This window comes from Triticum dicoccoides, chromosome 2B (genome assembly GCF_002162155.2).
Source record: "Triticum dicoccoides isolate Atlit2015 ecotype Zavitan chromosome 2B, WEW_v2.0, whole genome shotgun sequence".
NCBI classification, from domain to species: Eukaryota; Viridiplantae; Streptophyta; class Magnoliopsida; order Poales; family Poaceae; genus Triticum; species Triticum dicoccoides.
This window is the reverse complement of record NC_041383.1, coordinates 17765817-17781214: the sequence shown is the minus strand read 5'-3', so window position 1 is coordinate 17781214 and position 15398 is coordinate 17765817. Positions and strand designations below refer to the sequence as shown.

Here is a 15398-nt window from a genome sequence, read left to right as displayed (position 1 = left end):
TGCTAGAGCCCCACCGACGTGGCCTCCCAAAATTTGGAAGCCAGGTTCTACTATAAGCATAACGAAACATTAGTTTTAGTATTCATCAACTGCATAGAATGCCCTGCAAAAAACAACTGCATAGTATAAAAAGAATACTCTAGTAATAATCAAACATGAACAAGTAGTCAAAATGATTGCAAATAGATCCACAAATCATTACGGGCTAAATACGAACAATGGTACATCCACGGAGGGTTATGTAAGGTTTACGGCCTCGTCTTGACCTGGCAAGTTTTTGTTTGAAGCTAAAACACACGCTTTATTACTCAATAATGTTTAGAGGAATAGAATTGACAAGATGTTGCAAAAAGCCGCACATGGGGGGCCTGCAGATAATCTAAGCGCATGTTTAGCGAGACTATGTGCCTCAACATTCGATGCCCTTCCTTCGAAAGTGAAAGAGCACTCGTGGAACTCCGATACCATAATTTGATATCTATGATAATGTGACCATACTTCCCTCCATTTCCTTCTTCTATGCTTGTAACAACTTGTTTGCAATCATGTGCAACTACAACTCCGGTTTGCATCAAATCCGTTGAGAGTGCCAGAGCTTCGCGCAGATCATAATCCGTTGAAAAGTTTCATGTGAAATGGGATGGCAGTGCTTCGTCGGTGAAAAAAAGCAAAAGTAAATGTAACATTTGTCGTCCGACTTATTTATTTTTTTTGCGCGGATAAAAAATACTCAAGCTTCCCTCCACGAAATTTGCAGGTAGCATTTTGGTTTGACAATGAAGACATCTATTTTTTTTTTGAATTTTGTTTGACATTTGTAAAAGTATTTTTGATCCTCGAACAGTTTGCCCCTCCCCTGCTGGAAGCAAGCAGAAGAGCGAGTGGAGGAGCGGACGAGGTGAGGAGCGAGCCACGTCGGCGGTGTACTTGGCGCTGACCGGCCACAGACTCGGGAAGGAAAAGTGTTGTTCGCCGTCAGGAGGGGGTGGTCGTCCACAGACTCAGTACGGACCATGCATCCCGAGGCGGAGCATATCTTTGTGTTAGACCCCATGCTACTAGTAGTAGTGTAGTAGTAGTAGCAAAGAAAAAGAAAAGGAAGTAGTAGCTTAAACCTCACGCCCGCAGCCGTAGGCGTAGCTTCCTAGAAGTTTCTTCTTTGAGCATCTACGACCCCGGCCCCCTCCAGTTCGAACCACCTCTGGGGATGATAGTAAGGTTTTACGTAGTAGGTGAGGCCTTGCGCCCTGCGGTCGAGCATCCGACGCCGTTGAGCGTTGAGGGAGAGATTTTCCCTTCAAACATAATAATACTAACGCCATATATATACTGTACTAAAACGCGTCCCAACGCTCAACCTCGCAGCGCAGCTTAGCTTCCGAGAAACTTCCTTCTTGAGGCACTGCCGACTGGGGCCCCAGGGAGTCGCTACCCTTCGAGTTCGAGGCCCCTCCCCTCGACGGAACCCCTCCTCTCCTCCCCTCCCCTCCCCTCCCCTCCGCCGCCGAGGTCGAAATCTGCGGCGAATGCGACCGGGAGAACCGATTTCAAGGTGCGCCGCCCCCCGCCCTCCTACTCCTCCGCGATTCCTTTCCCGGGATTCAGGTCTGTGGGGGGAATTGCGGGCGGCTTCTGTTTAGATTCCGCCCCTCCCCTCGTTCGTCCTCCCCTTCCCGGGGTTTGGCCGGCCTTTCTTTTTTTTTTCTTTCCTTTTGTTCGCGGGGCTGGGGTTTAGCTCTCTTGCGGAGCGCGGGTTCAGTTTGGATCCGCTCCCCACTGTCCGGGTTGTTTGGTTCGCATTTGGTAAGATTTTTGCTCTCAATTTTGACAGGATCAGCTCGCTGCTTTAGGGGGAATCGCCTTTTGGCCCGTATCTGCTTTGCTGCCTGCGGAAAGGGTCGCTGCGGCCTGCGGGCGATTCCGGATTTGTCTGCAAAGCGTCATCCTGACCTGATACCCGTGCGTCGATTCTCCTTACTGCTGCTGTCAGTAACATCTTTGCTGCTGCCTTTGATCTAAAATCTTTGTTCATGTCCTTGGGTGCCAGGTTTATTAAATTGTAATCACCTACCAGGTTCGAGCTGCCGGGCAAATATGGCCAATGTACTTGCACATGCTTTTCAGGCAGCTCAAGAGAACCATGCGGTTGCAGAGGAAACATTCAGATTATGTGACGAGGATCGTCTGTCTGAAGTTTTCAGAAAAGTGCGCCGGTCCATTGAGCAGCACCCCCACTCAAAGCAGGCAGACACGACGTGCTGTGTCTCAGCTGAAAGGATAAGCCATGACAGTTATCCATCATCTGATGATGGTGATGTTCCAGAGTGGCACCTTCATTTTTCCAACCAGGCCAATCCCCTTGATGGAACTGGCAAGCGGCAGCTTCATTATCCAGCGCATATGTATATGGAAATGGAGGGTCTTGAATTTGAATGTATCTTACCTGCCCGTATGGACCAACTAGAAGACATTGTACGCCATCACATAGTGACTGTTGGTCCTGGTTACGAGACAGAGCTACTCCAACATCTCTCACACAGCACAGATGCATTGACCAGGTAAATTCACTTGTTTATATCCAAGGTTATTACCATATAAGTATTCCTTCTCGTTATTTAGTACTCCCTCCGTAACTAAACACAAGACGTTTTTGCAGTTCAAATGGAACTGCAAAAACGTCTTGTCTTAGTTACAGAGGGAGTATTACAACATAAGCATCAAAATGGTAGGCCTCTTATTGTGGTTCAGACCTGAATAGCATCTTATATTTGTTTTGGAGTGACAAATACTTAAAAAGTTAAAAATATTTTTTTCAGTACAGAGATCTAATAGACTGCGACCAGCGTTGTACAACAGAGCTTTTCTGAAATAGTAACAGCCCAAGTAGAGTTAAGTTTCCCAAGATAAACTTTCTTCTGCTCCCACTTCTTTAGTAAGGCAGATGCTTTGTTCAATTCCTTGCAATGAAGTCTTTAAGTTTCCTTAATGAAGCTGGGGGTATCCCCTGTATTTAGTCGTCAGAATACTGTCTCTTCTTCTGTTTCATATATCATGTGATTTTTCTCTACTCATATTTAATCCTGCCTATTTAACAGCATTTTCAATGAGCTGGAAATTCGGCTGACCAGTATTAGTCCTTCTGAATGTCAAGATTTGCCCATCAAGTTGAAAACATACACCGAATTGCTCTGGATGATTAAAAGGGAGTTATGTGATGAGAGTACACAATCTAGGGAATTTAAGCAGTTATGTGATGAGAGTACACAATCTAGGGAATTTAAGATGGGCTACTTTGCACAGTTTGCAAAACACCCTATAGAAATTCTCGTGAAAATTGCACTTCTTCTCAGCAAGATGGAGTGGTCTGTCACTGATATTTGTTCAATGATGCTTGCATATGAGGCAGTTATGGATGTTGTTCCACTTATCCAAAATTTAATTCCCAGTGAATCTGATGATCTCTTACCCAAGATTAAAAGTAACATCTGGGAGTCTTTCAGTAAAATAGTTGGCAGTTTGGGGGATCCTCAGGATGGCGCCATTCACTCAGTGACATGTTCCCTCGTAGACTCGGTGAAGATTTTCCATAGTCACAAAGAGTTAGTGCAATTTTTTGCCCCAGATGATGACTGCCACTCGTTTGGTAATCTTCTGTTTGGCGTGATTGAAAGCTGGATATCTGCACTCGAGGAACATACGATGTTAGATCGTCAGTGGAAGAACATTTTCATACTGAACAACATGAGTCATTTAAAGGGGAAGACAAATGGTCTGTTAGATGATTTGCTGGCTCAGCAGCATCTTAATTTTCCTCATCTTGGTTATTTCAAATCACTCACGGAAATCTGGATCCAGGATTACGTGCTGGATGCTTGGAAGCCAGCCTTATCTTGTTTGTGGGTTGGTCGGCACTCATCCTTGGTTAAATTTACCTCAACATTCAATGGGATTTTTGATCATCAGAAAACTTGGGTGGTTCCTGATCTTGTTCTACGGGAAACTCTAAGAGACCGTATAAAGAGGCATATTTTGCCAACATACAGCGCTTTCTTGGTGGATTACCCAGATACTGGGCCGTCTGGTTGTTTGTGTTTGTGGGGAGATTCAGCAAAAGAGATATATACCACAGAGAGTTTGGAGAAGGTGGTGGGCACGATATTTGAAGGAGGAACTGGACAGCCTACTTCTCCTTCCCTTTCTCCTTATTATCCATAGATTAGACTATCAAGTGGAACTGTACATATGTGAAGATTTTCTCACACGAAACCACTGATATCTGTGTAATGCCTATCTTGGAGGCCTTTTCCTCCCCAAGTAGTCAGATAGGGAAAAGACTCTTGTTGTATATTTGATATTCTTCTTGTGCCCATATTGAAGAAGATCGGGAAAGATGGTTGAGATGCTGAGTCGCATACTTCTTTGTATTCGTTGTATGATGATGTAGGTTCATCGCCTTGTCTGTATGTAGGTTGTCCCAAAAGTGAAGGTGTTCCCACATTTGTTTTGCATCATGTATCGCACACATTTCATGTCTGTACAGGTGCACCTTAATGGTGCAAGGTTTATCAGGGGAAAGGAGACAAGCAAGTAGCGCTTTGCCAGTGATTTTGGTTGTACTTGACACTGCTGAGCTGAGCAAGATGATCCACCATGCCGTTTTTAGAAGCTCATATGGTATCTGTTTCATGCGACTCCAGCGGCCGGACCAACAGGCGCAGTTCTGCTCACCATGGCAAGCAACTGCTAGCTGCTTGCAAGATGGAAAACACAGATACTTTTTTTTATAAGCAATTCCTCCAGGACGGAGGTCGGAGGTGTTAGGATCTCCAAACACATTGCCTGTGTTGTTGTTCATGCGAGCTCCTTTTGTAGGGTTCAGCCGATGACTGCATTCGGGAGCGATATGAGAACAATCGCCCTAGGTATCTCGTTCTCAAAGGTAGGATAATGTTCCGTTTTGCACGATCGAAAGGCAGCCATTGAAAAGTTGGTCGATGAAATGCTAGCAGCTGCTGAACCCAGTCCAAACTCGTGTTAGATGACACCACGGTGGGAAGTGCTGCAGTTTGAACCGAAATTCAGAGAGAGGAGATGGTTTTATCAGTCAGTTATGAACATATTTTATTTTTGCAACACTGAAAGGAAGGGCTATCACTTATCATTATCAGGAAGTTACTTAGACTAAGTTCCTGCTTGCCAAAACTTTGAGCACCTACACTCAAAATGTGGTGAAATAAAAGCAGTAAACGCAACACCAAAATAGGTCTGAACTAACCTCATCAGCCCTTTCACCAGTAATTCACCTTCAGACATATTCCAGTTCCAGAAATCTATGGTACAAGGACATTAGAATTCACGATCAGAAATAACAATTAAATAATCATCCATTAAACGTTCACCTGATTACTATGAACAAATTACAAGACAAATTTAGTGGGAACTGGGAAGAATACCAAATATTTTCTGTATCTCTAGTTCTGATCATCCCTGTAAACTTAAGCTCCCTCCCCATGTCCTTTGATGACCCACGCCAACTGCACCAGTCTCTGTGCTAGAATTCCGTTTGTAATTGGCATAATTTGTCTTACCAGTTCACATGTATTTAAATCTCCAGCCTGCATCTTAGTCAATAAGCAAAGGACATGTTGCAACCCCAATAGTACTAAGTGAACTTAGATTGATCTCTTAGTTCACATATGAAAAAAATTCAAATCCTAACTACTAATCAGCTTCAGATGGAAGATTGACAGGCCAACTGTTTGATCCTAATCCAAATCCTCTATGTAGATGATAATGGAGCAAGGTCCTTTCCAATCATGCTATGCAATAACTATCATAAGAATTGGGCAATAGCATCCATGTAATGTGAACATTTATGTCTCAAGAATGAAACAAAAGACATGTTCCAACCATGTTACAAGATAGAGAAATTCCATTCAGTCTCAAATCCAGAACATGCTGGAAACAGTTACTCGTGAAGTATTTAAATCTTAACAAAACAGTTACTCGATGTAGATCTGCTCGCTCTTGCTTCACTTTCCTTCATTCTTTTACATTTTTGTTTTCTTTTGTTTTTTTCCTTTGGTTTTTCTTTGTTTTTTACTCGATTTTCTTGGGTTTTCCTTTTTCCTTCATTATACTTTGTGTTCTTTTCTTTTATTCATTATTTTTTATAATTTTCGTTATACTTTTTTTGTTACTTTCTTGGTCTTCTTCGTATCGTTCAGTTTTCTTTGCTTTTATTTTGTTTCTTTATCATTTTTATTTGTTTTTTTAATTTAAAACATGTCTGCTTTTTTCTCAGTACACAATGTACATTTTTAGCGCACATGAGAAACATTTTTTTATAAGCTTTGGACAGTCTTCAAATACATAATGTATATATTCGTTTTTAAAATTCATGTTTTGAACACTTTTTAGAGTAGACGGTAACATTTTTAGAGTACATGTTGTATATGTTTTTTAGTGTCAATAAATATTTGTTTTACACAACATGAATAATTTTTCACATTGTATAAACATTTAAAAACATTATGGACAATTTTTGGAAACATGTGAATATTTCTCTCAAATATCACATACATTTTTAATGGAAATAAACATATCTTGAACCCACGGTAACATTTTCTATACACTGTATAAACCTTTCTAAAAATGTCACCCTCATTATTTTTAATCACATGAATTTTTCTTTGAAATGGAAATTACATTTTTAGTGGTATAGAATATTGTTTTTACATTACACAATTTTTTGTACATGGAACTAGCTATGGATGGGGGTGCATGGAAGCTTGCTATCCATGTGCCAAAGCAATGAGTTGGTCGCGAGATCTTTAAGGGTTTCACTTCTAGCCTACCCCAACTTGTTTAGGAGTAAAAGCTTTGTTGTTGTTATTGTTGTTGTTGTTGTTGTTGTTGTTGTTGTTGTTGTTGTATGCAGTTTTTTGTACATTGTATACACTCTTTGAAAAAATGTCAAGAACACATTTGTGAAACTCATGAACGTATTTTTGAATGTACGAATTTCGTTAAGTTATGTGAACATTTAATTTACATTGTATCAACATTTTCAAAATGTCACGTACACTTTTTTAAACATGAGAAAATGACACAAACATTTTTCGTACACTTGATTGACATTTTTTTATAAAGCGTATAACATTTTCAGATGCAATATTAATACAATTCAAAAATTTATGCAAAGTGTTTTTGTAATCTATGAATATTACAAAATATAAACAATAGCCAGAAATTAAACAATAAAACAAAAAGAAAAATATGATGGAAAAAGAAACAAAAATTGAATGACATCAGCATCATGCAGCCACATGGTTATTGGGCGGGCCCAGCAACAGATTACTGCAGCCGACCCTATGCTAGGATCGCTGCACACGAATGCTATATCTTGCCCGCAGAGCCCCGCAGCGACAAAGCGTATGGGCTGGCCCGGTGTCGTGCGTGTTTGTTTGCCGGGCCTGATCGATCATTGCCCCGTAAGTTTCATTTATTTATTTTTCGTTATCTTTTGTTTCTTTCTTCGGCTTTCTTTGCTTTTTCTTTTGTTTACTTGGTTTTATTTGTTTTTTTCTCGTTTGTCTTTGTATTTTTTTTCTTCTGATTTTCGTTGTTTGTTTCTCAGTTTCCATAGATTTTTCTGTTTTTCTTCATTTTTATGTTTTAGTGCAGCTTTCGTGGTCATTTACATGTATTTTTCGGTGTTGTGCGCTGTTTTGATCTCTTTATATTCTTTTTGTGCTCCACCAAGTTGTATGTGGCATAGAATAGTTTTTTTTTCATATAACTAATCAATTATGCATTTACACTTAAAATGTTAATTTAATTAATGCATAAATTTATGGGGAGCTCTTGCATATCACATACTTCTTTCTCAAAGTGGCAATACTATTCATGATTATATCTTATGTTGAAGTTTTGATCTAAGTGTTGTTATCAATAACCAAAACGAGAGAGATTGAAAGTGCATCTAATCTCCCCTGGTGATTTTCGTAATTAAGTAATGCTTATTTAAAAGGATATTTCAGGAAATTCAATTTAGTTACAAAAAGGGATATGAAAATAGACCCCTCCAAATTCCAACACTACAAAATCTGCTCTATTTTATGATGTTTCACTTGTGTCATGTATAACCCTTTTTCGTCACGGGAAATATGTTGGTGACATCTTCCGGCAGTCATCCCCCCCAAAGTGTCGTCATAGAAAATAAAATTTTGATGGTACCACTTTATTCGTCACGCAAGATCGCCTTTTAGGTGACGACTACCTTTTGTTCGGTCGATAAATCGTGGGTTGTTTCATAGCTTGGTTCAATTTCTGTCGTTTTCTTTCCTTTTTTCTTTCCATGATTTCTTTCTTTCTTCACAGTTTTCTTCAGGTTTTTACTTTCTTCACTCTTTTCATCGATATTTTCTGTTTATTTTTGGGTTTTTAACTAATTTTCTTTTCCCCTTGTTTCTCGATGTTTCCATTCATTTTCATTGGTTTTCTTTTTCACTTTTTTGGTTTTCACTGGTTTTTCATTTTCTATCGTTTTTCTTTATTTATCTTTGATTTTCTAAAGTTTTCTTAATTTATCTTCCGTTTTCACCCGTTTAAAAAAAACTTAATTGATGCTCCAAAAATGTCATTTCCAAAAGCATTTTGGAGGGATGATTTTGTTTTATTTTGCCACAGCTTCTACAAATGGCGTTTCACGATGAAATTGTGCAAGCGCAGAAAACTTTTCTCAATGTTTGTTACTAGAAATATGGATTTTTTAAAAATCATTTTGAATATTTTTTTGATTTCACTATTCATCCGAGTTCATTTGAGCTCGAGACTAGAAGGGTACTTTCGTAGATATTTTTTGAATTGATCTTTTTTGCCGAATCTGCCAGAGTTGCTCTATGTTGGCCCATTGTTGTTTAGTGTAGCGAACCAAAAGTGAGCAGTTTTTTGGGCTTAATTATTAGAATATCTTTAATTCCCAACAATGTTTGAAATTAAAATATATCAAAATTTTGATTATTATAAAATGAAGACCTTTTTACAAAGCCGGACAATTTTTGAAATTGAGACCATTTAGTGCAAACATTTTTTCAAATTTCATATAAAATTGAACCGTTTTAAAAAAATTGACATTTGAAATACAATCAGTTTTTGAGTTTTCTAAATGTGTGTTTTTTTACAAAAAATCACACAATTATGAATTTTCCAAACTTGTTTTAAGAATAAGAAAATTTGAAAAGCAAACCAAAACTTTTTAGAAGGTTCATAAAACTGATTAGAAGAAACCGTACAAAACTTTCTGGAAGGTTTGGCAACACCGGAGCTTTCTTAAATCGTACATAATGGTTTAGTGCGTACGGTAGCTTAAATGGGCCTTCCATTTGTAGGGCCCGCCTTGCACCACCTTTGCGAAAGGCCTGCCTATTTGACACACAGTATTGCCAGGTTGTGGTGCATGTAGGAAAGGGATCTCCTATTTGACGCTTCTGGCGCCAATACAGCCATGAGCTCAAGGGCCGGCCCATGTAGTGACCACTCAACTCAACCCCCCTGGTCTGGGTTGCTCAAGCACTGTTTGACCAGTCGTAGTTGACCTGTTGAATTAAAAAAAAAGGAAAAATCGCAAGAAAAAGGAAAAACCGAGGTTTCAAAAATGTTCACAGATTTTGAAAAAGTTCATTCAAAATTTCGAAAAGTCCATCAATTTCAAAAAAAGTTCATCGATTTTTAAAAATAAGCTCATCAAATTTGAAAAGGTTTCATTGATTTTGAAGAGTAGTTGACAAATTTGAAAAAGTTTATTGATTTTGAGAAAGATTTCATCGATTTTGAAAAAAAATCTTCGAATTTGAAAACAATTATCAATTTGAAAAAAATCATCAACTCCGAATAAAAAATCATTCAACTTAGTAAAACAAGAAATAAAAATAATAAACAATAAAAAAAGAAGAAAGATAAAAAGGGGAGAGAAGATGTAACTGAGCACATGAGGTGAAGTTAGTTCGGTGGGAACAACCTTGCGCTGGTTCGAGTTCCATTGGTCGAACAAACCCATGGCGCTTCCTATTTGGCGCCTGTTACTATGCATTTTGCAAATGAGCGCCTCAAGCGCCCCATGTTGGTTGTTTAGTAGTCCAACCACCCACCCACTGGTGCTGCATGAAACAAAAAATTGGGTGTGATGGAATAGTTAGAATTGTGATATCTCTTCTAACAACGCGCTTCATTAACCACCCGACCACCTCAACTGTCTCGTTTACTTAGAGATTTTCCTCCCTATTGTTCTTTCATTTTATTTTCTCTTTTCTTTTCTTTAGAACGCTTTTGGTTGGTTTTTTCTATTTTTTTTTGTTTCATGTTGGAACGGTTTTGATTGATTTTTTTCCTTCTTCTTTCCTTTTTCTTTTCTTTTTCCTTTTCATTTTCTTTTTCCTTTTCTTTTTTTCCTTTTCTTCCCTTTTTCCTTTCGCTAAATGCGTGAACCTTTTCCAAATTTGTGAACTATTTTATAAAATTGTGAATTTTGTTTCCAAAATTGATGCACTTTTTAAAAAAAATTGGACTTTTTTCAAATTTGTGAACATTTTGTTTTAATTGATAAACTGTTTTTCCAAATTTATGAACTTTTCTGAAAATCTATTAAATTTTTCTTCAAAATTGATAAACTTTTCTTAAATATGTGATTTTTTTTTCAAATTCGATGAACATTTTTCAGAATTGATGAACTTTTTTTGAGATTTATGAGTTTTAGTGTCTCTATTGATGTACTTTTATAAAATTCGATGAACTTTTTAAAAGATCAATGAATGTTTTGTTTTCAAAATGGATGAACTTTTTTCAAAACCGATGAACCTGTTTCAATTTTATGGATTGAATGTATTTTTATTTATTTTTTCAAAATTCGTGCTTTATATTTTTTGGTGAATGTTCTTTTGAGATAATTAATACCCGCTATATAATATATATTTACTGTTGTACTAGAAGGGGTCAAATAGGACGCTTTCTAGTTATTGGACAGGTTTGATAGCTTGGTTTGGTGGTTGTGCAGTTAGCTTGTTGGTGGTTATTAGGTGTTGAGTTCGGATCTTGCTACTCTCATATATAGGTACTGATCAGAATTTTAATTTTCTCCGTCAGGAGAGAGATCAGAATGCTTGGCACCGGATTCCAAAGTACCCCTCGGACCTCTCGACACAATGCACAGGCGAAACCCCTTTGCGCTAGAAACGGGCCGACCCATTTTACCACAGCTAGCCAGCCGGTTTTGGGAACCTTCTAGAAGTTTTCCTAAACCTGTTTTTTCTTCTTCTTTGTCCATTTTCCTGTTTCTCTTCTTTGTTTTTTGTTTTTCTGTTTATTTTTCTTCTTTCTTTGTTCTTTTTTCTATTTTTTGTTTCTTTGTCTTCTTTTTTCCTTTTCAAGGTTATTTATCTTTTTAAAACTAAGTTCACGTTAAAAAATTATTCTTAAATTTTAAAACATGTTAAAAGACATTAAAAATTTCAAAAAATGGTCTTTTTCAAGAATTTCTCATAAGTAAAAAATGTTTAGGAAATTTAGAAAATGCCCCTATTTTTTCAAAAAATGTTTGCAAATGCTTTTGTTCATAATTTTCACAACTTTTCATAAAATGTTAGGGATCTAAAAAAATCTTCCCTTTATCAAAAATTGTTCAAAATTTTAAAACTATTCTTGTTTTAAATTTTGTTTGGTTTCAAACTTTGTTCTTGTTTCCAATATCTTTTTTGGAATTTCAGAAAATTTTCACATTTCAAAAAAATGTTCCTAATTTTTGAAAATATTTCAGTTTTAAATTTTTGTTTGCATATTTGGAATTTTTTTGTGTTTCACATATCACTTTGTTTTTTTCAAACAAAAAAATGCTTTTGAATTCTAGAAATAATTCGGATCTGCGCCGCGGGTTGGTTCTCTATGCTTGGCGCTGCTAAAAAATCAGTAACAACTGCTAGCTCAATCGTTAGTAGCATGTCTTGTATAGCATGAGGTCCTGATTTCGAATTCGCGTGAAGGCGGCTTTTTTTAGCTACAACGCGCTTCGTTCGCCATATTCATGGGTCGGCCCAGTTGGAGACCCTCCTGTGCGAACCGTGACTGTTTGTCGCAGGGAGCAGTATATAGGAGGTCTCGTGCAATCCTCAAAAAAAAAAAAAAGGAGGTCTCGTGCATGCAGACGTTCATTCATGCTGATCCAGCCAACGATCCACCTATGGTCCAGATAAAGAGAGCAACTAATTAACGAGCGCTCCTTCGGGAGCCTCACAACGATCAGCGCCATTTGGCGCGCACTCAGCCATTCGCCACGTGTCACGCTCTGGGCGGTACCTTCGAATTTTTTTTTCGCACACGTTTTCGGCTTTTAACGGGTTTTTCCCCGGATTTTTCGACGTTTTGGTTTTCCACCAGTCTTGTTTTCTTTTTTTCTTTCGCGAGAGTCAGGGTTTTGCTTCCGCGAGAGGCACGGTTTTGCTTTCGTGAGAGGCACGATTTTGCTTTCGTGAGAGTCACGACCGTGCCTCTCGGAAACGAAAAAAAACTTGTTTTCTGTTTTTCTTTTCTTTCGCTAGAGTCACGGTTTTGCTTTCGCGAGAGACACGGTTGTGCTTTCGCAAGAGTCACGGCCGCGCATCTCGAAAACAAAAAAAACGTGTTTTTTCTTTTTTTTTCTTGCGAGAGTCATGGTTTTTCTTCCGCGAGAGGCACGGTTGTGCTTTCGCGAGAGTCACGGCCGTGCCTCATCGGAAACGAAAAAAACATGTTTTTCTTTTTTCTTTCTTTCGCGAGAGTCACGGTTTTAGGCACGGTTGTGATTTCATGAGAGGCACGGGTGTGCCTCTTTCGGAAAGGAAAAAAATCCATGCTCCCGGTTCAGGTTTTTCGTCCGATTTTTTTCATGCAAAAAGGTTTGTCAAGACCTATCAACATCGGAGCTAGTTTTGAAGATCTCGACGCGAGGAATCCAACGGTGAAAGCGGTTCGAGATTTGGACGCACGGTTTGAAAGATAAAACGTTTTGAATAAATGGATGTACGAAAAAAGGGAAAACTCCCAGGTTGCGACAAGTGGCACACATGCAGCGCGCCAATTGTCGCAACCTTGGAAAGTTGAAGTGATTTTCGCAACGAGTACTCCTCAAATTCCGCCAGATAAATCTATCATGATGCTCGCGTCCAGGTCCGGCTCTGGCATATGGCCAGAGGGACGACATCCAGGGGTCAGGTTTGGGGGGCCCATCATCTGATATACATGTGTAGTATAGCCGAGCAAAAAATTACTCCCTCCGTCCTAAATATTTGTCTTTCTAGAGATTTCAACAAGTGACTATATAAGGAGCAAAATGAGTGAATCTACACTCTAAAATATATCTATATACATCGGTATGTAATAGTCCATTTGAAATCTCTAAAATGACAAATATTTAGGAACGGAGGGAGTAGGTTGGATAAAAACTAAAAGAGAAAACAAACGAGATATTTCTCAAAAAAAAAAAACCGAGACGGACATGCCCAATTGTCTTGGCAAATAGGCGATGTGAAGCGTCGACAAACGCCAGGCACGTACACGGCCGCCGCACGCGTGAGTCTCATCGAAGTTGGGCGATGAGATAAATAAATTCATGGTCACTGGAGTTTTTTTTTTGCGGGGAAAGCATTTCATTATTTAATTGATAATGTTTTTACAATCATTCACAATGATAATGCTAATCTCCTGAGGAACATTTGCTAATCAACATGCCGTTCGTTCTTGTGCTCGTCCAATAGATGCCATAGCATGCGCAGCGTTGTTCTACGTCCCACTAATCTTCTTGATTTGAGCTTGCCTCTCCTTGAGTAGGTCTGAGATTTCAGCCACTTGATACAATGTTTCTCGATCGATCGGGTGAGCGAGCATTTATTAAAGACAAAATTTCAGCACAGTCTGTCTCCACTAGTAGCGGCTTCTGGGACCAATGCAACGCCAACTTAAGTCCCTCCTCACATGCAGGGAGCTCAGCCTCGAGCGGCCCATGGCAGTCTAGGAGCCATCTACAGGCGGCATAGATCATCTGGCCAGTATGGTCACGCAGGACCATGCCCGCTCCTGCGGATCCGTCGGCGGCGACATATGATCCATCAAAGTTTAGCTTGACATGATTTTGTGGCGGAGGTTCTCATGATGTCGTGGCCGGACGTCTTGACTCCCTGCTGGTGCTATGCAGTACAGCCCCTTCCAATATATTCGGTAGCTTCCCCTTGATGATATCTGCGTGCGGATACTGATTGATCATGAGTAGTGATTCCGCATAGCTGCACAAAAAACGTTTAGACACTTCAATGAGGATCATTGGCTTCTCATGGGTAAGCTCATTGTGTACATGCCACACACGCCATAGCACCATGAGTACAAGCATGCGTTGTGTGTCGTTCAGCTCCTGTAGCAGCATTAACAACCAGTCCGGCTGTTCATTTCTAAGAGATTCAACAGATGGTAAATCCCAGACCCTTCGCATTGCGTCCCACAAGTTCTGAGTATGAGGGCATCGGATTAGTGCATGATGAGCCGTTTCTTCCTCTTGCCCGCAGACCGTACAAATACCATCCAGCTCCATGTGTCGACGCTTCTTGTTCGCCCGAGTAGCCAGTGTCTCCCGAGCAGCTTTCCAGGCAAAGATGCGAACCTTCGGTGGAGCCCCACATTTCCATAGCAGCTTCCACGCAGGTCTCGATCCATCTGTTCTAGCACTTGACTCCCCAATTCCTTGTTGAGCCATGATCAGATCGCGAGCCATATTGTAAGCAGATCGCACCGAGAACCGACCTTGCTTATCCTGTTGCCAAGCAATAGAGTTCGCTTCCAAGTGGTGAGAGGGCTTAATTTTCAGAATTTCTGCGACATCCGCTGGGAGGAAATGTTGCCTCAGAAGTGCTCTATTCCTTCCAAGAGCCATCAACATTGAGGAGATCGACCAGTATGCCAACACTTCTACTATGGACAAAAATATTGGCCTATTTGCTCCAACAGCCAGTAGCCACACGATCTTTCATGCACAGAGTTTGTTTGAGGGGCAACCATAACCTCCTCTGAATTTTTTTTGCTGTAACTCTTCCTGCATAGACGGATGGGTTCACTAGTAGAAAAGAGGGCATTTGTCCCGGTTCGTAAGGGCCTTTAGTTCCGGTTCATGAACCGGGACTAATGGGTCGTTACTAATACCTCCCCCCTTTAGTCCCGGTTCAAACACGAACCGGGACAGATGGTCCTCCACGTGGCCGGTGCGCCGAGCCCAGGCAGGGGGGCCTTTGGGCCCGGTTGGTGGCACCAACCGAGACCAAAAGGCATCCACGCGTCAGCATTCCAGTGGCTGGGGTTTTTGTTTTTGTTTTTGAAAGGAGGGG

General features: G+C 39.9%; 1 protein-coding gene across 1 annotated transcript; it reads left to right on the top strand.

Moving 5' to 3' along the window:
* Positions 1-1425: 1425 nt before the first annotated feature.
* Positions 1426-4398, top strand: LOC119361817 (exocyst complex component EXO70A1-like). The gene is made up of 4 exons (XM_037626960.1): positions 1426-1552; positions 1832-1959; positions 2048-2558; positions 3096-4398. Exons 3-4 carry the CDS (start codon positions 2095-2097, stop codon positions 4213-4215), a joined length of 1584 nt encoding a protein of 527 aa, XP_037482857.1. The 5' UTR covers positions 1426-1552; positions 1832-1959; positions 2048-2094; the 3' UTR covers positions 4216-4398.
* Positions 4399-15398: the final 11000 nt, after the last annotated feature.

Bases quoted from the DNA above. Each gene is read 5' to 3' on its own strand.
- LOC119361817 (XM_037626960.1), top strand. From the start codon at position 2,095: ATGGCCAATGTACTTGCACATGCTTTTCAGGCAGCTCAAGAGAACCAT. The intron at 2,559-3,095 runs GTAAATTCACTT...CCTATTTAACAG, and splicing joins AGCACAGATGCATTGACCAG to CATTTTCAATGAGCTGGAAA.